Raw genomic sequence first — 27,157 nt, forward strand, 5'->3', positions numbered from 1 at the left:
CACAGAGTTCAAGGAGAGAGCTGGCCCAAGTATTACTTTTGGAGATGACAGCAAGGGTTATACTGTGGGATATGGCTTGATTTCAAAAGACAATGTCATCATTGAGGAGGTTGCCTTAATGGATGGTCTCAAGCATAATATGTTGAGTATCAGCCAGTTTTGTGATAAAGGCAATTCAGTAACCTTCAACTCAGAAGCCTGTGTTGTGACTAACAAGAGGAGCAATAAAGTGGTTCTCACTGGTGTGAGAAAAGGAAATGTGTACCTAGCTGACTTCAACTCATCAAATATAGAATCCGTTACTTGTCTTCTCAGCAAAGCAAGTCAGGTTGAAAGTTGGTTATGGCACAAGAAGCTATCCCATCTAAACTTCAAGACCATGAATGAACTAGTAAAGAAAGAACTGGTTATAGGCATTCCTCAAGTGGAGTTTACTAAGGATGGATTGTGTGATGCCTACCAAAAAGAAAAGCAGATCAAAGCATCATTCAGGAAGAAGCTTGATTCAATAATTGAAGAACCTTTATAACTGGTACACATGGATCTGTTTGGACCAGTCAATGGGTTGTCCATCTCAAGGAAAAGATTTTTCCTAGTAATTGTAGATGATTTCTCAAAGTTCTCTTAGACATATTTCCTAAAATCTAAAGATGAGGCTAGTGAAATCATCATCAATCACATAAGGCAAGTCAATAATCATCCTGATTTCAAAGTTAGAAGAATCAAGAGTGACAATGGAACTGAGTTTAAGAAATCTGTCATGAGAGCATTTTGTGAAAAAAATGGGATTTTGCATGAGTTTTCAGCAGCAAGAACTCCACAACAAAATGGAGTAGTAGAAAGGAAGAACAGATCACTTATTAAAGCTGCAAGGACAATGCTTGAAGAGTCTAAGTTACCAACATATTTCTGGGCTGAAGTTGTAAATACTGCATGCTACACTCAGAATATTTCTCTGATTAATTAAGCAAAATGCATGACTCCCTATCAATTGTTCAAGAACAAGAAGCCAACTCTAAATTTTCTTCATGTTTTTGGCTGCAAATGTTATATCTTGAGAAATCAAACTGATCAGAATGGGAAGTTTCATGCTAAAGAAGATGAAGGAATTTTTGTTAGATATGCTGTTGGTAAAGCATATAGAGTCTATAATCTAAGAACCAACATTGTTTGGAATCAATACATGTTGTGTTTAATGATAAAAAGATTGAAGGACTGCAAGATGGAGATTGCCATGAGAGGCTCAAATTTGACAATGTGGAGATGGTTAGTGATGACAGTTATGATGAAAGTGATTAAGAAATAGTATCAAAGGATAATGCAGAAAAATTTACTACCAATGAAGCACAAAATTCAACATCTATCGAGTTGCATAATGCTTCATCCGTCGGGAGACAATCTGCCTTATCCGTCGGGAGACAACCAGGTTCATCCGTCGGTGCTCAAAACTTACCATCCGTCGGGTCATCAAAAGAAGCTGGAAGTCAGGATAGATCACTCACAGAAAGTTCCCCTTTCTCAAATCAAAGATCCATTAACTCAGGGGGAGTTTCTAATAATCAAAACTCAATCACACATCAAGACAACAATGAGGCCTCTTCATCTAGAGTTAATCTACCTCAACAAAGGAAATGGACAAAAGATCACCCATTTGAGCTCATCATTGGTGATGTATCTTCTAGAGTTCAAACAAGGAGAGCAACTCAAGAAGAATGTCTATACAGCAACTTTCTTTCTAAGGAAGAACCAAAGAAGGTAGAAGAAGCTTTGTTGGATCATGATTGGATTTTAGCCATGCAGGAGGAGCTAAACCAATTTGAGAAGAATAAGGTATGAAAGCTGGTACCCAAGCCTAAAGAAAAGAATCCAATAGACACCAAATGGGTATTCAGAAACAAGATGGATAAAAATGGCATAGTAGTCAGGAACAAAGCTAGATGGGTTGCTAAGGGCTATTGTCAACAAGAAGGAATAGATTTTGATGAAATATTTGCTCCTGTTGCAAGACTTGAAGTCATCAGAATCTTCTTAGCTTATGCAGCCCATGCCAATTTCAAAGTCTATCAAATGGATGTCAAAAGTGTCTTTCGGGATGGAGATTTGGAGGAGGAAGTCTATGTTAGTCAGCCTCCTGGTTTTGAAGATCCAAACTTTCCATAATATGTTTACTATCTTTTGAAAGCACTTTATGGACTGAAGCAAGCACCTAGAGCCTGGTATGACACTTTGTCAAAGTTCCTTTTAGAGAATCATTTCACTAGAGGTACTGTAGACAAAACTCTTTTCTTTAGAAATGTTAATGGCTCTAGTATACTTGTTCAAATTTATGTAGATGACATTATTTTTGGCTCTACAGATGAAAAACTTTGCAAAAAGTATGCCAAATTGATGTAAAGTAAGTATGAAATGAGTATGATGGGAGAACTAACTTACTTTCTTGGTTTGCAAGTTAAACAAGTTAGTGATGGAATATTCATTAGTCAGACTAAATACATTTATGATCTTTTAAAGAAGTTTGATCTAATGGATTGCACATCTGCAAAAACTCACATGGCCACTACAACTAAGCTTGAATTAAACACTATTGAAAAGTCTGTGGATATTTCAAGTTATAGGGGCATGGTTGGCTCACTTCTGTACTTAACAGCTAGTAGGCCAGATATAATGTTTTCTACATGTTTGTGTGCTAGATTTCAGGCTGATCCTAGAGAGAATCTCACTTAGTAGTTATTAAGAGAATTTTCAGATATCTCAAGGGAACACCAAAACTTGGCATTTGGTACCCTAGAGATTCTGGTTTTGATCTAACTGGTTATTCAGATGCAGATTATGCAGGTAGTAGAATTGATATAAAAAGTACAACAGGAACCTGTCAATTTCTAGGAAACAAGCTTGTGTCCTGGTTCAGTAAAAAGCAAAATTCAGTTTCTACTTCTACAGCTGAAGCTGAATATATTGTTGCTGGCAGTTGCTGTGCACAGATTTTATGGATGAAGAACCAATTGCTAGACTATGATCTGCAAGTGGAAAGAATTCCCATTTTCTGTGATAACACAAGTGCAATTGCCATCACTGAAAATCCAGTACAGTGGAACTACATTTTGTTCCAAGTGAAAAGCAGCTTGCAGATATATTTACCAAGCCACTGGATGAATCCACCTTTTCAAGGTTGGTAAGTGAGTTAGGTATGCTAAATTACTCTTAAAACTTTTCAGATAATTTGCAAGTTGTAATGAAGCCATAAATTTAATTGGTTTTACAGTCTTGGATAAAATTTTGGTTAAGTTAAAATTTACATCTCGACGGATAATCACTATCGATCGAGTTTTATCATCCGTCGGTATACATTTTATTAATAAAATCAATTACTTTTCTGGAATATTTTATGACTCGACGGATAACTGATTTATCCTCATTCGTTGAATTGTCTGAATCTTGGCCGTTAATTCTCTGAACATTATCCATCGAGTATACTTACAGTTTATAAGTATAACACGACGGATAATTTAAGGAATTTTTACAGTTTATTTTTAAACGGCTATTTTGGGTAATTTTTATTGGTTACTTTATTTTACTTTATTATTTTTGACAGTTATATTTGAGATAGTATAAAAGCTTAATTTATTTCCATTACTTTTCTTTTATCATTCTCAAATCATCTGCTCTAAATTCTCTCTTTCTCAAAAGCAACTATCATCTCAATCTCTGCAATTTCCACTCTCTAACAATGGCACCAGTAGTCAAGATCATGTCACAAACTGGATACATCTATGAGAAGAACAACTTCACGGCTCTGGTAAACAAGGGGATTCAACATTCAAGTGACTACCACAAAATGATGGATTTCGTAAAGAGCTGCAAACTCAGCTATGCAATGCTAGAATCACCCACCATCTTCTGTGAGGTTGTTGAAGAGATGTGGACTATTGCTTCATACAACTCGACAGATAAGACCATCACACTCACCATTAAAGGTAAGGAATTATGTATTAATAGTGATGTTATCAAAGCATGTTTCAAGATTCCCGAAAATACTGTGACTTCACCACACACTGACACTGATATAGTTAATATACTTAATTTCATGAACTATGCACTCTCTACTTCTAAGTTAAGTGACATTAGGAGACTGGGTCTGAGGAAGGAATGGAGTTTCATGTGTGATGTAGTGATCAAGGTCTTTTCTGGTAAAATCAGTAATTTTGATTCCGTCAATATTTCCATGCTTTACATGCTTTACATGCTAGTCACAGATTAGTTCTTTAATTTTAGTGATCTTGTTTTGTTTGAGTTGGGGTTTAAATTAGGGGAGTTAAATAAGAGGGGTAAAAATATTTATTATGCTAGATTTTTCATGATGTTAGCTAACCACCTCTCTGAGGAAATTGTGCTTGAGAACCCAAACAACAAATTAGCTTGTTGGGTTCAAGAGAGAAGAATTATTGTAGATTTGAACATGGCAAATCATCACAAGGAGAGGCCACTCTTCTATTTCCCTGTAATGGAAGCACCTCAGGTAAGTGAGGTAAGTTCATCTATCCCTACTCTTCCAACCTCACAGATTTCTTTGAATTCTAGTGTAGTTATGGAAACTATGTCAATGACCCAACAGTTGCCTACCCAAGCTACTAAACCATCAAAAGTTTTAAAATCCAAATCAAAGAAAGCCCCCTCTGGTATCTCTCAAAAGATGCCAGTTGTAAAATCCACCAAAACCAAATAGGGGAGTGTGAAGGTGGGAAAGGTAGGTGAGGGACAGGGTGAACATAAAAGAAACCCTACGGATAAGGATGGAGAGTTGAGTGGTTCCCAGCCTAGCCACACTGCAGTTTCCCAACAAACTGCAGTGATTAATAAGGATAAAAGCTCATTTCTAGTTGCATCCTCCCAAAAGGATGTGGCTATTGAACAAAGCTCTCATCCAAGAGCACAGGCCAAAAGGGTAAGGGACACTAGCTCACCCCAAACTTATGTCAGAAAGAAGAAATCAAAAACCCTTGGGGATGCACAGGGTTCACACACTGTGCAAACTGGTGCTAAAGACACAGTCTTTGCACCTTCACAAATTCAGCTTGATGTGGCTCCAATAAATGTGGAGTCACAGCCAAAATCATTAGTTATAGAAGCACCTCAAACACCAAATTCTCCCACAAATTCTCTGAATGTGGATATGATAACACATCAATTCCTGATTCCCCTTCTTTAACTTTGTTGGGGAAGCCAAAATCTAGTGCAAGTGAGCATCATCTTTTGGATGATTTGTTGGCTCACTTTCCAATTCTTTCAGGAACTGTTGAAACATCTGTGCCCAAATCTCATCAATCAGCATAGAGTCCACAATAGTTTCAATTCCAAGTTCATTCATTTCTACTCTCTCGATGGATATTGCTCATCTGTCGAGTAGTGATTGTATCCCGACGGATAAGCTTAACAGCGTTTATCCGTCGGATAGTCAAACTGCTAACCCGATGGATATTCCTCATTCATCGGGTGTCTCTGCACAATTTCAAATTTCATCTATTATCTCTAGAGTAGAAGACTTAGTGGTTGTACAGTCACTCTTAGGATTGAGGGAAGAGAGTGTTATGAGTGAGAGTCTGGGTTGCTCCCAGGAAAAAGGAGAGGAAAAGAGTGAAAATATGCAATCCATTTCTTCAGGATTGAAAAAAGAAAGTGAGAGGAGTCCCATCTTAGATGGTGAAGGTGAGGGTGTGAGGGTGGGGAGCCAGGGTGAGACCCTGATGTAACAAAAGAGAGAACATGATAGATATGCAGGTACAGGAGCTATAAGGATGGATGTCATTGCTAATGAGTTAATGAATATCCAGGATGCAGACAGGGAGGGACTATCTCAGTAACCACAAGTTGTTATAGATTCCACCTCCCTTGATGCTGAGGCATTTACTCACCTTGTTCCAGCTTATCAACTTCTAGCTGAACAGGGCAATGACAATGTAGAAAGGATGCTCAATTTGATGCATACCACTCAGTTAATGCTAAGAGCTAAGGATGCCATCACAGCTTTGCCTTCTACAGCTGGTGATGTTGATTATGAGACTGGTGGTTCAGCAGATTTCTTTGGAGATGAAGGTGGAGATAGTGAAGAAGAGCCATTGGACATAGGGGGAGAAGTAGGTTCCAGTTCAAGATCAGGCATACCATCATGGGCATTTTCAAAACATTATGATGAACACTACTTCAAGAAAACCCTAATCCAACTCATAAATCAGACAAATTCTGCTCTTCAAACCACTACAAATGCCAATACCAAGAAGCTCCTTCAAGCACATCTTGCTTCTCTGCAACTACAACAGATTCAAGGATTTCAACATGCTAGAGATGTCAACCCCATCAAGGGTGATATTGATGAGATGAAAAAGGCTATTTCTGACAAGATGGACTCTAAGCTTCCAGAAGCTACAATGCTTGACATCAAGAGACAACTCGGGAAAAATTCTGATCTTGCCACAAAGATAGATGCCTTAGATACAAGAATGTCAGTTATGGAAGCATCTCTAACAGCTATTCATCTGCATCAAGCTCAACAGACAGACTTGCTTCAGACACTGGTGGCTGCACAAACCTCCTCTTTTACTCAACTTGATGATAATAAAAAGGGGGGAAAGGAGCAAGTGAGGGGGAGAAGCTTCATATTCAAATTGGTAAAGTAATTGTGCCTACAATTGCTTTCACCAAGCCCAAGTAACAGATAGTATTGATCTGGTCAATAAAGCGGCAGCCAACATAAGAGCACCTGAAAAGAAGAAGTTGAGTCCAATCAACTGGGAGAAAATTGATGAGGACATACAAAAGAAGTTTGGGCTAATAAAGGAGCCAGAAAAGTCAGCCATTCATCACTCTCAAGTCAAGCAGATCTCTGTGAATGAAATGAGCATGAACTATCTGGAAAGAGGACAGCCATCCTGCATCAAATCTTCAAAGGCTGAAATAATTCTGAAGCCAAGGGAGAACTATCCAAAATCATCATTAAAGAAACCTTTGGATACAGTGTATGAGACACCTAAGCCTGATGAGAAGAAGCTTCTATCAAGATCAATTGCCTTCTACAACGATCCAGCTGATTCAACTTTAAAAAGGAGAATTGCTAAAGTTTTCAGAAATGGTAAAGAAATTTGTGTGGTGGCTAGACATCCTCAATTTGCTCAAGCAAAGAGAGAAGAAAAGGCAAAACTAAAGCAAGAAAAGAAGCAAGCTGCTCTAGATGCCAAAAAGGCTAAGCAAAAGAAAGAGCAAGCTGCTATCTTGGCCAAGCTACAAGTTGTGAAACCAACACAACATATTCCTGCTCAGCCATCTGAAATCACTGAATCTCAAGATCAAAAGAAGCAAGTTGAACCATAAAAAGAAGAAACCTCAAAGATACAAGAAATTGGCCAAAAGAACCAAAAGGAAATTGGACTTTGTTGATAAGGAATTGGAGGATCAGTTTTCCAAGAAATCCACTCCAACTACAACTCAAGCATCAAAACCCTCTGTGGTATTTGAAGACATTAAAGTGGTGGATCCTTACGGGAACATTCATGGTGAACCTATTGTGCCTAAGGATGAACCAATAGACTGGGAGAATCTACCAATTTCTGACTTCAATTTGCCAATCCTTAACAAGCCAAAGAGAACAAAGTCAAGAGCAGTCAAGAAAGTGAAGTTGTCACCTCTCAAATCCAAATCTCTAGTCAAAGCTCAATCCAAAGTCAACAAGGGAGATTACATGTACTTGTGTGACATCAAGAAATTCTCTGATCTAAATCTCTATCTAGATGAACTAGAAGAAGTGAGAGGGATTGATGCCTACGGGAATCTACCTGAAAGGTTAGTTTTCAAGTACAAGGAGGAAAGGAGATTCAATGGCCACTTCACAGGATCCTTCAAGAAAGCCAAGTTGTACTGATAAAAGTTTATTCATCTTTCAAGAAGAACTTTGGTTTCAATGTAACTGCAAGGAGACTGGTTCTAAAGAAGATTGAAGAACTGAGGAGTGTTAGAGCTAAAGATGCACTCCCAAAGACTCTAACTATTCCTTACACGGGAAGTAGAGTGCATCTAAGGCCCTACTGGCTGATGGAGTTCATGGATGACAAAGGAGTTGGAAGATTTTTCAGATTAAAAGACCAATTGAGCATCTCTAGCAATGAGACTCTTTTGGAGATGCAAGAAAAGCTAAATCTCTCAGAATCTGATGAACTGGAATTCCACAGACAGCTCCAAAATCAGATAGAAGAAAACAACAGAAGGCTTGGAAAGATATCCAGACCTTCAAGGAATTAGTTTAATCTGCTCAGGCTAAAGGAGCACCTTGAAAATGACTGTGAGAAAATCTTTGTACATTTTGTTAATTGAAGCACTTTATAGTTTTATCTACTTACTTTCAAAGTTGTATTTTTAGGGTGTTTTGTTATCATCAAGCTTCTCTTAATTTATGGCTACAATTCCAGTAGACATAAATTGGGGGAGATTGTTGTGGATATGTTGTGAACTTGATGATTTCATTAACAAAACACCTTGGTAGATTTTACATAGTGAAAAATGTAGCATTCGACGGATAAGGATTATAGTCCCGACGGATGACTCAATATAGTCCCGACGGATGATGATTTATTATCCATTGAGTGAGTAGCTTGTGTAATAATAAGTCTGTAGCACATTTCTGCATACACATTGTTTAGATTCTGTAGTAGTACTCAAGTCATGTTGACTTTAATTAGATATGCAGAATAGGTTGATTAATTGTACATAGATGATGTCCTGTAATTCTGTGTAAATGAAATGAAGTCAAGTGTCAGATTGCTACCCGACGGATAAACAACAATGCCACCCGACGGATGATCAACTATGAAACCCGACGGATGATCATGAACCCGACGGATAAAGAATTCAAACATCTGTTGACAGTGACAACACAGTCACATGTGTCGAGTGTATGCAAATGGAATGTGGAAGCCTATTCAACTGGGTTTTAGAGAACAAAGAAGCATTGCCATTTCCATGCTATTATGAAGATATTCAAAGATGCTGGAATAGAGTAATGAAGCAGCATAGTATTAGACTTGATAGGTTTTGTTTTATTATCTTGTCTTATTACTTTGTAATCTTTATAATATGAACAACTAGAACACTAAGCAAGAATTTCTTAGAGAAACATCTATAAGCTGTATTCTTATCATTTCTCTGCAAACTTAGTTGTTCATATTTGTAAGCAGCTGTGAGCAAATCTTGCTACATAGAGTTCTCTTGATATAATATATATCTCTGGTGGATACTTTCAAATCCACCAGAAAGTTTTTAAATACTTGTGGTTTTAATTACTTGTATTTTGATTCATTCCAAGTTATTATTCCGCACTTTACAAATCAATTCACTCAGATATATATTTTAAGTTAGAACACTTTTTAAACCAAGAAAAAGTTTCAAGAATTCCATTCAACCCCCCTTCTGCAATTCTTGTTGCATTGTTAGGGACTAACAGGGTTGTATCCTATACAGAAATCAGAATATAATATGATGATGGTTTTTTCACTTTACTTGGCAGTAACCTAATGGACAGAGCCTTTTCAGGCATTAACTCTCCTTTTTACAAACCCAACAGCTCCATCATTAGCAGTGGCATTATCAACAGTCACCGTGAACACCTTTTCCACTCCCCAATCAAGCAAACAAGCTTCAATAACCTTTCCAATTGTCTCAGCCTTATGATTTGTAACTTGACAGAAATTTATTATTCGCTTTTACAACTTCCAATCAGAATTGATGTAATGTGTAGTGAGTCACATGTATGATATCTGAGTACCGGCCGTCCAACAATCAGTAGTTAAACAGATCTGTTGGCCTAGTTTAGTCAACTCTTTCTTTAACTTGGTCCTCTCATTGCAAAATAAATGATATGTGTCTCTTGTAAGAGTATTTCTTCCTGGAACAACAAACTTTGGGTGCAACTCTTGCATTAATTCCCTAAACTCAACTCCTTCTACAACATTGAAAGCCTGCTCATCCTTCACCACAAACCTCGCCAAAGCATTCCTACATCTGACCTTGTTGAACGTAACAGCAAGTAGATTCCTTGTTTTGTCTCCACCAGGTTAAAAACTAAGCACTTTCTGTTTTTTATCAGTTACTCTATTCGAATTCTTCTTACACTTGTCCAAATGCGCCCACAAACTGCTTGTGCCTACTCGTCTACTGTGACAAGCGTAATCTACCCCGCAATAATTGCACGTGCACCTCGGCTGTAGAGGATTTCCTTTCGAGATCTTGGTAAAATGATCCCAAACATCAGAAGTCTTGTAGGTTTTCTATTTTCTGTGTTTAGCTCATCATCCCCTTCTTGTTTAGGTGATTTGAGTTCAATAGGTGTAGTGTTTGGGTCAGGATTTGTGGCGATAATTGGAACTGGCTCAGGGGTGTTGTTTGGATTAGGAATCGGGGTGATAATCGGAACTGAATTAGGGGTGGTGTTTGGGGTTAAGCTCTCCATTAATACTGAAAAATATAATAGAAACATAAAGATTACTTAACATCTTAACTCTTAACCAGTTTACCAAACATTATTCACTAAACCATTTTACCAAACAGTTTGGAAGCATATTTTACAGTATACATATCATTAACAACAAAGTTAAACATAGCTAAACCATATTATTCACTAAAAAAATTTACCGAACAGTTTAGAAGCATATTATACATATCTTTTACAACAAAGTTAAATGTAGCTAAGAGATGAACAAATTAATTATAATCATCCTAATAGATAAACAAATAGGTAAAACTAAGAGATAAACAAAAACTTGGAACGAAAGTTATATGTAGTTAACAGATGAACAAATTAAGTATAATCCTAATTCCTAATTGACACAAATTAAGTGATGAACAAGCATAATTAAAAGAATAATTAGGAACGAGCAGAATTTTTTTACCTAAACTATGAGACGTACAAGTGATGCGCCGATGTGTGCTCTCGAACTCGTGTGAGTTGCCTTTTTGCTAGGGTTTTAGAAAATGGTCCCAGATCACATTCCGTGAATCGAAAGGAGAAGCCTACTCATCCAAGTAGAAAAAAATAAGATTCAATCAATAATAAGTAACTAGAATAAAAAAGGGGAGTATTCCTCGGTTATTACTTATTAGTATAGTTTAAACGAAAACAAACCGATTGAAGGAACTCCCATAATATTTCTAGGATCAAGCAATACCTCTATCTAAACTTTTTTCAGCTATGTAGTGCCAATGCAACACAAGCCCTTTTTTTAATAGTATTTATTGAAAAAAAAATGTAATTTTTTTCCATTGTATTATTTTCTCAACATTTATATTGACAACAGTGTATCGAACAAATATAATTCATCGTGATAAGTAGATAAATTTTTTTCTGTCCGAGAGGTTTAATTTTTACCTTATATTATTCAAATGATGGGATTCCCTATGTAATGAAAAAGGGGGTGGAGGGGATCGACACTACTTCCAACACTAAGATTTGGCTTAGACTAAAGCTACAATCAACATTCGAAACTAGAAAACTACTATGACTCGCACGCGTACTACTACTGCTCATGTCTTACCTCCTCCTCCGGTCTAAGAACAAGAGAGCTAACACGTACTACCAATAAGATAATTCGACTTTCGCTAGGGCGCCGTCCTCCTCTACCAGCTGCAGACTCTGTCTTAGTGCTTCCCTTCGGCTAAGGAAAAGGAAGAAGGGTGATTTACTCTACTGACAAGATGGGTGGATTCCCAACATTAGCCAGCCGCCCGTGTTCCTCGGCTAAGGACTTCTGCAAAACCTCTTCGGATTGCGTGAAGTGATCCTTGTAATGCCAGGATAGGGACTCTCTCTTTTCTGAATCTCTCCTCTTCTCCGGACTCTGGTAAGGTAGGACGCTATTCGATGAAGAAAACATACTTTAGTCAAGTGGTAAGGTAGTTCAGCTGGTTAGAGCAAAGGACTGAAAATATCCTTGAAGAAAACAGACTTTAGGAAGGTGGTTCAGGTAGCTCAGCCGGTTAGAGCAAAGGACTGAAAATCCATGCGCCACGAGCCTTCTTCGGCACCAAGACCCTTTAGAGAGAGGGGCGAGGCACAAGAGGATGTACTGGGCCAACCATGACCCTTTTCGAGCAGCTCTTTGCCGCCGAATCTCCTCATTGGCCAATGTCGACGTCCTGTAACACCGTTGTTGGGTAAGACTGCTCCCTGTGTGAGTTCAATCGAGTGTGCTCCAAGCTGATACAGGCTTTAAATAAAAAAAGAAGCTACAGCTAAATGAAACCAAAGCTTGAAAGCTCAATTCCTAGCTGCTAGAGCTAAATCAAAGGCTACTACCTTAGCTGTTCTAGTAGCTCCTTTGATTTAGCGTAGGGAGGGTGGAAGCTCTATAGGACAACAGCTTTGGGCTATTTGGAAGCTATGCTATATAGGAAGAGATAGCAGCGGCTGGCTACTAGCTTTGCTTTTGCTATTAGCTCGTGCTAGTACTTTAGGAGAGGAGCAACTATCTTGCTTAGGGAGGTATTTAATGGGTAGACCTGGAAATGTTTTGTGTCGTGTATAAACGTTCCGTGTACTTTCGTATTTTCGTGTACCAAACCTTAAACTCGAACCCGACCTGGATTTGTATTCGTGTACCAATTTGGTGACACTAACCCGGAACTAATATATTCGTGTTTACCCGCTTTAGTACATTAAAATACACGGATTATATACAAAAAAATGTTAATTGTTAAAAATGCAATAGATAATTAAATGGTGAAGTGCTCACTCACGTAGTTAAGGAATAATAAAATATATTTTAGTATTTACAATTATATATATGTTATTTAGCATAGGTAAAATTCACAATTGGTATTTAATATATATATATATATGAATATATTATATTTTTAAAATTTTATTTATTTATTTATTTATTTCGTGTACTTTCGTTCTGTGTCATGTATCTATATTGAAAACCCAAACTCAACACTAATTATATTCATGTTTTTCGTGTTCGTGTACTTTCGTGTTCGTGTACCAAATTTTCGAATCCAAATACTAATTATTTGTGTCATTTTGTACCGTGCTCACATGTCGTGTACCAGTATTGTCAGGTCTAATTTCGTGTTGGTCTAATTTCGTGTTGGGTTGAGTTAGAAATCAAATTTACAAAACCTAACCCCAGCCCATTAACTTCGGCTTTTTTAATTTATAACCCATTTATAGTTCGGTTTTATTTTAACGGTTTGGATTTGCCGGAAATAGGATCGGATAGGGTCGGGTTGGTCGGGCTAACCCTACCCATAGGCAACCCTAGCTGGCTGTAATCATTTTTTTTCTTTTTAATTAATTACCCCACACACGTCGAACTCTTTTTGACTTGCCGAAAGGGAATAACGTCTCAATCACCCGCGGTTTACAAAAGTTTTGATGCTTTAAGACGAGTTCGTCTTGCCAACCAAACGCATCAGTCCCCAGGATGAATGACACGCAATTCCATATTTTAACGAACCAAAACACTGTAAATAATGCACCTTTGAGTAACCTGGTGATTTCGATCCTGATTCAGGGGCCTAAAGGCTAAAGGATGAACTCAGGCTGCATGCTTATTGGTCAAATATAATACAAGGGCGAGCCTTTTGCACAAGAAAAGCATATATTCATCATAATCTGAGATCAACTGTTTTTACACAAAACTACCTGTACATTTTCTGTTGCTTACGATTAAAGACTCGGCTTAGACATTCAACTTCTAGTACATATATAATTTTAGAAGAAAGGGAAGTAGAAGCATAAAAGAAACCATTCTAGGATATTATGATACATTGTTTTACACACTGTAAACACTACATTTTGGTTGAGTTATTCATTTTTTTTTCTTATGAGAGATTCAAATAACCAAGAGCCTCTTTGCCTGCTAGTGTACACAGAAACTAAGAAGCTCCATCAATGATGACACTGCATTAATTTATATATTTGTTCAAGCATACTGACGGTACCCTGTTAATGTACACTATCATCTCCAGCTGGAAGCAGTTTTATAGTTGATGTGTCGAGTCAAACTGCATGTCTTACTCTTCTGCAGGGGGGTCAACCCAGCGGCCATGATCTTTTATGAGCTGGATTAAGGCATCTGTTGCTTGTTCCATGGCAATAGCTCGTTTTACTACAGTCTGAAATTTAAATCAAGACAATCAACCTTACACAATCTTCTTATATAAAAGACATCATAAACATAAAAAATTCATTTAATGATGAATCAGAATAAGATTGAACTACTCAACAGTTCGAAGTAGTACACTAAGTTTAGACCATTTAATATATCAAGAACAATAATGTGCAATATGTTCATATTATGTTTTAAATGTAACCAGCACTTCCAAACCATAAAGGTTTCAGTTTTCTGCCAAATCGTATTACTAATGGCAATAAACAAGGTATAATTACATCACCATGCTTTTGCTTAAGTTTATATACAGGACTATCGAAAAGAGTTTATTGGTTCAGGCATGTATTAGTTGAAGAAATACATTTGGCAGATCAGCAGATTCACTGGGGAATAAATAGTCTATGAAGTTGATCTTCCTGATCTATTTTTTCCCCAATTGGACGAAATGTTGGTGCTGGGAGCCTGGAACTTCTTTCATGCATCTATGTTTGTTTTAGTTTTATTGTTGGGTTTATGGCCAATATATAACTGACAGGGACTGAGACGCTTACAAGCCTTCTATTGCATGGAACATTCAACAGAACCCTTGAATCTAGAACTTTTAAGCTAAAAGTGCTCTTGTGGTTTATGTTCAAACTCAGACATAAGATATGGATACAATCATAAAACAGAAATCTTCCCCATAAATCCCAGAAGTCAAAAACAAATGTTAATTCTAGGATCAGGACAACAAAATTTAAGGATAGTGCAATAAATTTCTAAAACCATGCATGATTTACAATGTGAACATTGTGATTTTTTCCAACACCATTTTTGTCCAAAATATAAATGACTGGATAAATATTTCGTAACGAGTTTTTTTACCATTAATATTCATAGCCTGTTCCGTTTCCTATTTATTTTGCTTTCCATGTTTTAAAACAATTGAAGATATTTTCTAAGTTCTGGTAGTTATTTTTGCAGATAGGGGCCTATACATATCATTATATCGTGTAAGTTATCTAAGCTCTGTAGTACTTTAGGTCTTTACTGGGAAGCTTTACTCAGTCAGAAGTCAAAAGATACCAGGGAAGACTTTCTACATTTAGGAATGTATGCATTTCCTTGTTCTTTAATAAGATGCAGTTGAGAAGTAATTATGATGACATGTATATGGTGTTACAGAGTGGAACAAGAACTACAAGATATTAAATAAATCCATCAGTAAGACCTATCAATTTCAGGACTTTTTTATGTATAAAATTTTTTCATAAATTTGCTATGGTTTAGTTCAACTTTATGTGTTTGTGAAATCTTGTTTTTCCGTAGGACTTTTTTCAGTATTATTTTTTTAGATGGCCAGTGATATCGAAAATAATCTTATCAATATTAGGTGACGTATTTAATTCTTTAGCTCAACAAGCTAATGGCATAACCAGGTGAAGTTACAATTACAACAACCTAGAACCTAATTCAATAAAGGGAGCCCATCTGAAGTCTAGATATGTTTAGTGCATGTAAACCTGATCTAACATTATACAAGTGCATCTTGAGGGTGATTTTATTTTTAATCAAGCAAAAACTCAAGCTATATAAAATGTGGGTGTGCATGTAGCAAACTCACAGTAAGAAATTGTAACATTGACGAGAGACCCAGCACTAAACCACATCTCGAGTCAAATTAGAGAAGCAAAAAAACGTACCTTTCCAACATAGAGATCAATTTTTCCTGGAGCACCACCAACATAACCAAAATCTGCGTCAGCCATTTCCCCTGGTCCATTTACGATGCAACCCATAATCGCGATCTGACACATCAAAGATGAAGAAAGAAATGACAAAATTTAATCAAAGTAGAACTTGTGTTGATTTAAGTTGTATTTAACTAAGGACAGTGAGTTTTGATTGTTACCGAAACACCAGGCAGGTGTGATGTCTTCTCTCTTATTTCTGCACTTATTTCTTGAAGGTCAAATAGAGTCCTTCCGCAAGAAGGGCAAGAGACATATTCCTGCATTGAGAGTGAGTAATTCACAACTTAGTCAAAAATCCTTTCTGGTCAGTTCAAATAATTATATCCCAAATTAATACCTACCGTCTTTGTATTCCTCATTCTGCAACCCTGAAGCAAATTAAAAGATGTATTTCTAAGAAAATCAAAGTCCTGATCTGGGGCTTCCAAGAGGATTCCATCTCCAAGGCCGTCAACTAAAAGGGCCCCGGCATTGGTACCAGCACCAATGACTAGATCATCCCTGAAAGTAATCAATGGTGATGTAAAATATCTCCACAGGTCCCAAAAGAAGTTTACTGTTTATGGTTACCTGTGAATTCCTTTGGGGAAATGTATGTGATGAATCACAGGGAAATCTAGGCTATGTTCAGAAAGATATTCAAATAATCTGCCACAGTTAACATTAAAAAATGTAAGGACCTGCTCCAACTGTTACAATACGAAAGTAATATGCAAATTTGATAGAAAGTAAATAAATTGAACCAAAGACACAAGCCATAATATTAAAAAAATAACAAATTTTCCGTGCCATCAAGCATAAGCAACTGAAAGCTCTTCCAGTGTAATCCCAGATTCCCAGGTGTTTCAGCACCAAGGCTAAGGACAAGGGTTATTGACATGCTCAACTACTTGCGTGTGTCACATATATACATCCCTGTGACCATCAATAGTGTTTGCACATAAATGTTGCTATCTATTTGTGCCTGCAATTCTTGATGCAGATGTTCGTATAATATACATATAACACAGACATAAATAGCTTCATGTGTACCCCCTCCTTTCAAAAATAATTATGATATACATATACCCAAACTTCTTTGATAAGGACAAATTATGCATGTCACATTCATGCTTATACCTCCTGGCAGCCTGCACTCTTCCAACTTTCTCTTCATTATATGGTAAGTCATGGAAAATCATGGTGGCATCACTGCTCTTTAGGTATTGCAGCTGTTCTTGTGGTTCATCACCACGTACTGACACAACCAAACGCGTGCCTGCAAACAATTTTATGGTGCATTACCAGAAATGCTACGTGCATTGTAGTCTCTATAGAGCACACACGATCGTTGTAAAAGGCACACCTTCAGGCAAAAGCTTGTCAGCACCAGTGGATAACTCTTGAAGAGTCGTCAGAACAATTGCATTTGGAAAAGGCTTAGTTAGTTGCTCTGAAAGCGGAGTTATCACTCCCATACTTACATCTACCAACCTTTTAAGAGCTAGTCGCTGATAATGAGAGAAATAAATTATAACAAGTCATTCCACAGCTCAATCAAATTATAGATAGATAGTACAGAATGGAATGGAATGACTGAGAAAACTGAAAAGGAATAAAACGCTTAACAGAATAGAGAATCTTGCAATAGATGAAGTCCTTACTGCATTTTTGTCATCTAGTGATGGAAGCTCTCTCAGTAAGATCGAGTCCACAGTTGCCAAGTCCTGATTTAATAGGAAATAATTAAAATGGTTGTGCATACACAATAAGTTTCTTAACTAAGTTCTTATGTACAACAAAAAGCAAGAGAAACCTTAAATGGCATGCCAACAATAAGTTTAGCTGCTAGTGATCTGTAGAGGAGCTCAGGTTTCTGGATAAAAGGAAAAGGGAAGTTTAAGATTCAAGCTCTGACAGCAAATTGTAGAACAATTGCATTGTAGAACAACTGCATTGTAAAGAAGATAATTAAGAAGTGTAAGAAAACAATAATGAGAAGTAGAACCTTCAATTGATCCAAGGAAACTGACATGAAAACAGATCCATCTCTGTGGAGGGCACCTCTGTAATCCACTTCCTCACCCTGCCAATAAACATAGGAAATTTTAATTGCCATACGCGAACTGCGGCACTTAGCTGTGAAAGAAATACTATCCCCTTGCTCTGTACCTCCTTCTGCACTGGAAGTTGACCAGTTCTCCTTTGAAAATCAAAGTAATGTCTGTGCTTTTCTTCAAATGGTTCCTGAATGACAATAACCCGACTACTAGATGAAGCTGTACTCAGAAGAATAGAAGGATTGTTAACAAAGGCCGGAAAGCTTACCACCCCTTGCTGCAAACTAGCTGCTCTCATACCAAGATTGGCAAGCCTTCTGCACGGGTCTATTTCTTCAACTGGGGGTTCTGTAAGGGATACCCTGATTGTATCACCCAAACCGTCCTGTTGACAGAAACATTAATATCAGACGATAATTCTACATCTATTTAAACATAATAAGGTTAAAAAGAATATATATTAAGTAACAAAATTTAGATATATACCACAAAAATTGATCTGAAATCTATTAGACTGATAGAACAAATGTAACATCTTGAAGATCTATGTAATCAATATTATCTTTAGTTAGATAGAACAAGACCTGAAGCAGTGTTCCAATGCCAATAGCAGATTTCATCCGCCCATCTTCTCCCTCACCAGCTTCAGTAACTCCCAAGTGCAATGGATAATCCCAACCCTGGACATACATTTCAGCTACAAGTAGACGGTATGCTTGGACCATGACAACTGGGTTGCTTGCTTTCATTGAAAACATAAAATTATGGTAGTCATGCTTCCTACATATTCTTGCAAACTCGAAGGCGGATTCAACCTGTTTCACAGTAAGACGACTACAATGTTATAAATTTAATAGAACGTTAGAAAATACATAAAAGTAAGCTTACAGACAATGAACAGAATTCTTCTTACCATTCCCCTAGGAGAATCTCCATAGTAACTCATGATACGATCAGAAAGGCTGCCATGGTTTGTCCCAATACGCATTGCCCTTCCATATTTCTTACATTTCTCAACTAATGGAGTAAAAACCTGTTATACAAAGATATTACTATCATATATAGATTAAGCTACATGATTATACCCTAGCAGACCTAATATTTATATCATGTTACATTACATATATTATTTGTTAAAATGAGGAAATGCAGAAATAAGTGGTCACGACGATTTAAATAATTAAATCTACTGATAAATTGTGAAGTAATGTAGTTTACTTAAAAAAAATTGCAGACCAAAAGTATAAACTAGATTATAATAAGATAAGTTGTTGGGGAATAACACGGGACCTGATTAAATGCGTAGATGGTTTATCAGCTTTTAATGTTTTTGTTTTATATAGTGTGTGATTTCATGGTCCAGTCGCCCTTCCTTTAATAGTAGAAAGTTTATAAAATTTAAGGTTAACAACTTTTCTATAACACCAAAATTCAGACTAGGTCTGTACCAGAACATATAATCAGGTGACAACAAAGACCCAATAAGTTATATTCTAATCTATTTGGAAATGTTTATAGCCATATCCTTCAATTTTTACTGGATATTTGGCTCTGAATTATTTTCATGTGTGGCTACATCATAACAACTTTATCTGACCTCTTCAATATGTTCAAGTTCTTTCTGATAGTCATCTTCTGTGTACTCCAGTGTCTCAAACTGAGCCCGTCTATCAGCTGCAATGAATACTTGTATTAGAGCCATAATAGTTGACAATGAAATCTATGGATAGGATAAATTAGTGGAGATATTACCATAATTTCCTGGGTTGACACGGATTTTGTCAAAGCATTCAGCAACTCGCATTGCAATAGGAGGAGCAAAATGAATGTCTGCCACCAATGGTATGTTATAGCTGCATAAGTTATGAGCAATTGAGGTTATATATTTATTAACTAATTATAATTAGCCAAAGCTTGATAAACTAAGTACCTACTTTTTTTGAACAAGGGAGTTTTTAATCTCGAAGCATGCATCTGCCTCCTTTTTCCCTTGCACAGTTAAGCGAACAATATCAGCTCCTTTGTCAGCTATTTGCATCACCTACGCAGACAAAATTACCAGATAATCAGTCAACTACAGAAATATCATAGAATTTCATCCCCGTTTAGACATGTGCACAAGTGGAAAAGATGATGTGGTCATAACACTGGAACTATTATGCATATGTGTTTGTGTAGATAAATAATCTTCCCTTTAAATTTTAGAACCTATGAAGAGCATATTAGTGAAGTTGGTATATAAAGAAAGACAAAGAGTAGTAGTAAAAAGGAAGAGGAGATTTATAGCTGTACAGAGACTGCAAACTGCATGTTGTCAGTGTCCTGGTTGCATGAAGAGACAAAATTGTGTGTGCAGGGTCAGGTTTAGGTAAGATCTACTACTAAAATTTATCAAAATTCAACATTCAGCATGTCGAGACTCGAGACTCAGATTTAACAGTATGCAAGAAGTAGAATCTTTGAATAGATGAGATGAATTGTACCTTAGGTTGGTAAGAGTAAACTCTGAGGAGAAATGTAACATCAAGGAAGTAAAAATGACTTTCAAAGAAGGATTATACTGAAATTAAGTGGAAAAGAAAATTTATATAATCTAGATATTCCGAGAGATGGCACCTTACTAAAGTATGTTGCGTTGGAGGAAACTCTTATCACCATACAGATATATTAGATAGTTTATTACAAAAAAATAAAAAATATATAGGAACCTGCTCTACTGTTCCTGCAATATCCTTGGTATCAGTTGTCGTCATTGTTTGAATTCTTATAGGATGTTCGCTGCCGATAGCCACATTGCCTACCATCACTGTGTTGGTTTTTCTCCTTATGGTCTTGTGTGTGGATTCACAATATTTTTGCCTTGGAACTACATTAAAAAGATAATCGATCATCTTCATACATATATTTGTGCTTTCTAACTCGAACAGATAGTGGATTACAAACAAAATTATTATGATAAAACTGCAACTTAGATCTCATCAATTTAGTTTTAACTATGAGAAGCCACTGGAATGATAAAGATCGTTCACGAGTAAATACATTCAAACTAAAAACCTACATATAGTTCAGTTTAGTCAGACTTGGATTATTTTTTAAGAGATAAATATCTAATAACGAGCTAGTATATTGTATCAGAACTCAAAGTTTTGGCCTGAATAAACTCCTCAAGTTTAATAGCAAAAGGTCAAAGTTAACTTCAAAAAGTATAACAAGACACAAAAATACATAGCTTAGCTTCAATAGAAATAAACTTGTACCTAAGAGAGGACTCCCTTCTGATGCAGGCTGCAGTTGAACAGTTTCTGACCCAGAGCTAGAATTCCTAATCACAGAAACCTTGGTCCGACGAAACTTAACTCTATCCAATTCCGAAACCTTTATAAATTCCATATTTCTGGTAAATCCTAGGCCATGGTCCTTGCTTTTTAGACTAGTAAAAGCAGTTGGAACAGCTCCAGTCGCGGCCATCTAAACAACCTTATAAATTCAATATTTCACAATCCTGTAACGCAAAATACAATTAATCAAAAATGTTCAACTAAAAATCAATATCTTATCAAACAGTGCATATTCTTTGCCATTACACTCATAAACTCATCTGATAACAACATATAACTATATTTAAAGACAGCCCAACAATTAATACAGTTTCAACTTATTAGTTTGATCTTTTGTTATTCACATACAACATTGTTATTACTTCTACAAAGCCAAGAAGTTATTGTGATACACATATATATATGATATAAAGAAACAAAGAGATTCTTGATAAGTTTTTACAGAGTAATGGAAAGAATAGCAAGTAATTGATCATTGAGCAGATTAAAGAGGTATGTACATAGATATAAATACATAGATACATAAATTGTATGTAAAGTACATGAAATGAAGCTACTTACAGTTTGGATGTTCCGCCAGTTTGGACGAGAGGAGATTCCTGTCCTGGGAGATAATATTTGTGGTGCAAGAAGATTAAATTTTTTGCCAGCATAATGGATTATATTACACATATATTGATAAACGTATTCTGAAAATACCCGATTTAATTCATTAATCCCCTTTAAAGTATCCAAACAATTCAATTTTTGAAATCTCATTAATTGTTAAGAATATTCCTTTATTTGAAGTATATATGGTTATTTATTAAAACTAAAATAATATATAATTTTAAATATAAATAATTATAGAAATTATGTTATAATAAATATATATTTATTAATAAATAACTAATATAATCATAATAATATATTAAATATAATTTAATATTATAATACATCCGATTTTTACTTCAATTAATCCTTGAGATTAGTACTCGATTTTCAATTAATCCCAAATCGGTAACTCGACCGATCTTTCCCGATTTCCGATTTTTACAACATTGATATATATATTAATTTTGTTTTGTTTTGTTTAAATTACATGTACACCTCGATAAATTATTACATTCGGGACCAAAAAATTTATTAATTAATTAAAATATTAATCGATAAATAATAATTTATTAATTTATCAATATATTAATTATATATTATATATTTACAAATAAATATGTCAAAAAAGTTATTGATTATCGTAATGTAATAAATGTCAAAAATGTTATTGATAATACTTACGAAAATGAAGCATTGACTGAATTGTGAGGTGATGCCCAAATATTTAGCAGTTTATAATTTTAGTGGAAACGAGAAATAAGATGAACCGGAAGATAAAAATAAAGATTTTAAAGGGTTTTTTGGATTCATGAAATAAAAAAGTATTGAATTTGGATTTTAAAAAATTCTTTAAAATCGGATCATATTCAATAAAGTTTAGAAAAGGTCTTTTAAAATCTGAATGTATTCAATTCAGATTTTAAAAAGTATTCCGAAACCGAACGATATTCAATTTAAAATTTTGAAAATTCATCAAAATCTGATGGTATTTAAAAGTCGGTGAATTTTTTTTATTTGAAAAAGTGGTGAATTTTGATGAATTTGCTAGTTCATTTTTAATTTTTTAAAATACATGAGATTTTGAATAATTTCCGGAAAATTTCACGAAATCAGCAAAACTCTCCAAGATTTTTCTATAATTCCGTCGAAATTCACGAACAATTAAAATTAACAAAAATCTTTTAAAATTCATGAATTACTATCAATAATTTAAAATCTAAGATAATAACACCCCTGTTTAAGCAAATACTAAGTTTCAGCGGATCTCAATAAATAATTTCTTTAAAAAAACAATGATAATGCGTAATTTTCTATTAAAGTATATAAATAATACACTAGATCCATGATGCACTCAGAAAAATATAAATGAAATATATGGACAAATTACTTTCAAAAGGTGTCAGTTACATTAATGCCTTATTTTGAAATAAATTTAAATATAAATATATAACGTTTGATATAAGATGTAACTATTAATTTATACTCCATCTGTCCCTCCCATTTGTTTACACTTTCCTTTTTGGGATGTCCCATCCAATTGTTTACATTTCAAAACTTTCCAAAAATAGTAAAGTTTTTATAATTTTTAAATTAACTACATCCACTATTTTCCTCCACTATAACCACTTTATACATATAATATTAATCGGTCCCACTACTTTACTCATTTTTTCAATTTTTCTCCACTACTTTATCATTTTTCTGACGGAGGGAGTATATTATAGGGAAACTACATATTTTAATAAAAAATTATTGTCTTAAAAATTTAGCTAATTATTAATTTATATTAAAGGGTCCAAGTCGGGACTGCAAAAAAATTTTAATTAATCAAGATTATTATTTTATCGAGTATTAGATTGGAAGAGATATCTCTTATGAAATATTCAACCGCCGCGAAAATGTTAAAATTGATCATTTTTGTTCAGAATGGTTATTCTTGTTAATTGTTTCTAAAAATAATTATTTTTTCTCAAATTTGCCTTAATTTTCTTTGTTTTTTTATTATTTTTCATAAAAAAATACATAAAATGTTTTCTATTTTATTATTTGAGGCATTTGGTGGAGTAATCTAGAATAAGCTAGGAATATTCCAAGAGGGATACGGAAGACGAAAAGAAGACATGTATTTGAATTGTTGAAAGCTAATTTTTGTTTTTCTTGTCTTTCATATACACGATGTTACCGCTGGGAATATTCTTGCAGTCTAGTCCCGTGGTCCTCCGTTGACTAAATTCTTTACATATTTTTTCCTCATATTTGGCGCGCATTTTAAGATTATTATAAAATATAGTTTTATAATTTATTTTTAGAATTTTCTTTTTCTGTATAAAAATTTAAACATTATATTTTTATTTAGAAGAAAAAAATATTTAAAATTATTTAGGGAAACATGTTTTACGGGAGCCTTAAAATGTGTACGATCCCCCGTCCCCCACCCAATGTAAAAAACTCAGTGGGACGGAGGGAGTACAAAGGAAAGGTTCCATTTCCCAACATTTCTATATAAGATTCATTTAGCGACTTTCCGTGTTACCTAAAGATTTAGCTTCGTCCATCGGTATCTTTTGTCACCACCAGTGGTTTCTGATAGGGTATAAGCAACATGTTTAGGGCCCAACCTGAATTTAAGGGATAACAGGCTCAATTGATGGACCAAGACCAACCTCACCCAGTACAATCAAGTGCAGAGACCCAGGCTCGGGACCACCTGGGACCTGGATCATCTCCCAGCCAGGATCCAACCCAGGACCTGGATCATCTCCCTGCCAGGATCTAACCCATGATCTGAATCACCTACCAATCATGATCCAACCCGGATCCAGGACCACCCAGATAGGGCAGACCTGAGGGGGTTCCTAACAAGCACATGCACACTCCATAACCCGCCAAGGAAGGGTACGTGGGCACGTGACGATGACAGCTATCAACAACTAACATATCACACACCTTCATCATTTGGCGCTAAAAGGAGGGGGCTCCATCATTGGGTCTCGGTGCCCCTGGATTCACCTTCCAGTGGCAGAGGAGCATATGGCCAACTTAACAAACCATGAACTGGCTAAATCAATCAGACTCTACAAAGATGAACAAGCCTGGTCTCAGATAGAATATGAGCAAGAGGATGATCAAGAAGAGTCCGAGGACTCTCAACAATCTAGGAGATCTGTCTTCGACCGAATCGGAGTAAGGCAAAAAAGAATCAAAAAGAGCATAGCAAGAAGGAGACAGAAGCAACCAGGAAGAAAAAGTTGGAAGAGATGAGGGAACAAATAAGAGGAGAAGAAGAAGTAAAGCTTGACCTAAAGATTCAGAAAAGAATGCAGCAAGAAGAGGAGAGACTCCTAGCTAAGACCAAAGGCAAAAGGGCCCGGAGGGACCCCAACCTCGAGGTCATTTCTGACGATGATGAGGAGGGCCAGAAGGATCGGAAAGATATGATTTATGAGCTCCAACGAAAGATGGAAAAAGATTCTGGATTGGAAGTTGGGGAGACTCTGACGCCCTTCAGTCACTCCCTAGAAGTCATCCCTCGACAGAAAAATCTCAAACATTACAACTTTGATTCTTTTGATGGGCTGGGGGATCCGGAAGAACACCTAAATTACTTCGAACAAATCGCCCAAATATATTACTAAAACGACTTAACAAAGTCCAGGTTCTTCGCCTCGACCCTCAAAGGGGGGGCTTAAAGATGGTTCATTAGGATCCCATCACGAAGCATCCACTCCTGGAAAGAGTTCAGGGGAGCCTTCCTTAGAAGATTCAGAGCCAATGAGACACACGAAATACACATGTGTCACCTGGAAACAATCCGCCAATACGACAACAAAGCACTCTCGACCTATATGCGGAGATTCCAGGAAGCAATCAACAAAGTCTCGAATCTTGATGAAAGGGATGCTCTAAGCATATTTCGAAGGAATCTGGATCCGGAACACAATGAAAGGTACATTGTAGAGCTGATAAACAAAGAGCCACAAAGCCTAGTTGTTGCATACTCTATGGCAGCCAGGTTCATAAAGGAAATGGACGTCCTCCAAGCAATGAGGATGACTCGGAATGGAGGATCCAGGAACAAAACCCCTGATGACCGACCGAAAGGGGGTTACCATCATGAAAAGAAGTTCAAGCAAAGCCAACAAGCCCAGCTGACCAATGTGGTGCAAAACACTCCAATATTTCAAAGACTGGGTCAAAAGACAGAATCTAAAAGCGACCCTGGGCCACCTAGGAAAGCGAGAGAGCCTAGGCAAGAGCCAGACTGGACATCACTGAACAGGACCCGAGAAGAGATACTAAAGGAGATCAAGGGAAAGCCATTATATTACCCACTGAAGCCCATGCAGACTCCCCCGGAGAGCAGGCCTTACAACAGACAATGTGACTATCATGAAACCCATGGGCACAAAACTGAAAATTATCTCTCTCTCAAATACTTCATTGAAGACCAAGTCAAGAAGGGTAACCTGAATCAGTACATCTCTCGGGATGCAAATCAGAAGGAAGACAGACCAAGGAGAGGAAAAAATATAGTGAATGTGGTCTTAGTGGGGTCCCACTCTCCCCCTAGGAGCCCAGGCTCAGGAGATGAAGTATTCTCCATCCAATCCTACCCGGAGATGGTAATCTCATTCAGCGGTAAGGATTATGAAGGGGTCAACCCGAATCACAATGAAGCTTTGGTGGTAACACTTGATATTTTTGATAATGAGGTAAGGAGAATGCTGATAGACAACGGCTCTTCAGTAAACATACTCTTCAAGCATACTGTGGACCGGATGAAGCTAGGGAGCGTGCGTTCAAATGAATGTCGAGAGGACCCTCTCTATGGGTTCAGGAATAACTTGGTCCCGATCCAGGGAACCTTATACTTGCCAGTGATATTTGGATCGGCCCCAAATCAAGTCACCCATGCCATAAAATTTTACGTGATTAACACTCCCTCATCCTACAACGGAATAATTGGACGCTCAGCTCTGACCAAGATACAAGCAATCACGTCCATATCACACTTGAAAATCAAATTCCCAACTCCAACGGGGATAGGATAAGTTAAGGGAGACTATGAGGTCGCTGAAAGATGTTATAGCCAGGCCCTGGTCATGGTTGAAACTCACCAAGACAACAAGAGGAAGGTCGTAGTCCTTCGCAAATAGCAAAGCATTAAGAAACATCGCCTCCACTCAAGGGATGATGCGAGAAAAGAAGTCCAGATTATAGAATCCATCCCGGATCCAAAAACAACCAAGCTAAGCTCGAAAGAGCAAAAAAGCAACCAAGTCACAGCAAAGATTGAATTGAGC

At 36.5% G+C, this 27,157-nt stretch overlaps 2 protein-coding genes across 2 annotated transcripts; one reads left to right on the top strand and one right to left on the bottom strand.

The window, feature by feature from the left end:
- Positions 1-13,766: 13,766 nt before the first annotated feature.
- On the bottom strand, positions 13,767-21,952 carry LOC141676896 (4-hydroxy-3-methylbut-2-en-1-yl diphosphate synthase (ferredoxin), chloroplastic-like). The gene is made up of 20 exons (XM_074482619.1): positions 21,822-21,952; positions 21,180-21,424; positions 20,631-20,788; positions 19,857-19,963; positions 19,675-19,775; positions 19,520-19,596; positions 18,836-18,955; positions 18,507-18,737; positions 18,191-18,307; positions 18,035-18,109; positions 17,871-17,948; positions 17,679-17,738; positions 17,527-17,589; positions 17,229-17,373; positions 17,003-17,141; positions 16,454-16,531; positions 16,225-16,384; positions 16,042-16,140; positions 15,833-15,937; positions 13,767-14,154 (listed from the first exon to the last, which is right to left on the bottom strand). Exons 2-20 carry the CDS (start codon positions 21,388-21,390, stop codon positions 14,053-14,055), a joined length of 2,226 nt encoding a protein of 741 aa, XP_074338720.1. The 5' UTR covers positions 21,391-21,424; positions 21,822-21,952; the 3' UTR covers positions 13,767-14,052.
- A 3,693-nt stretch (positions 21,953-25,645) lies between these two features.
- On the top strand, positions 25,646-26,905 carry LOC141679474 (uncharacterized). Its single transcript, XM_074485969.1, has one exon. The coding sequence runs from the start codon at positions 25,646-25,648 to the stop codon at positions 26,903-26,905; it is 1,260 nt and encodes a 419-aa protein (XP_074342070.1).
- The last annotated feature ends 252 nt before the right edge of the window (positions 26,906-27,157 follow it).

This window comes from Apium graveolens, chromosome 8, assembly GCF_009905375.1.
Source record: "Apium graveolens cultivar Ventura chromosome 8, ASM990537v1, whole genome shotgun sequence".
NCBI classification, from domain to species: Eukaryota; Viridiplantae; Streptophyta; class Magnoliopsida; order Apiales; family Apiaceae; genus Apium; species Apium graveolens.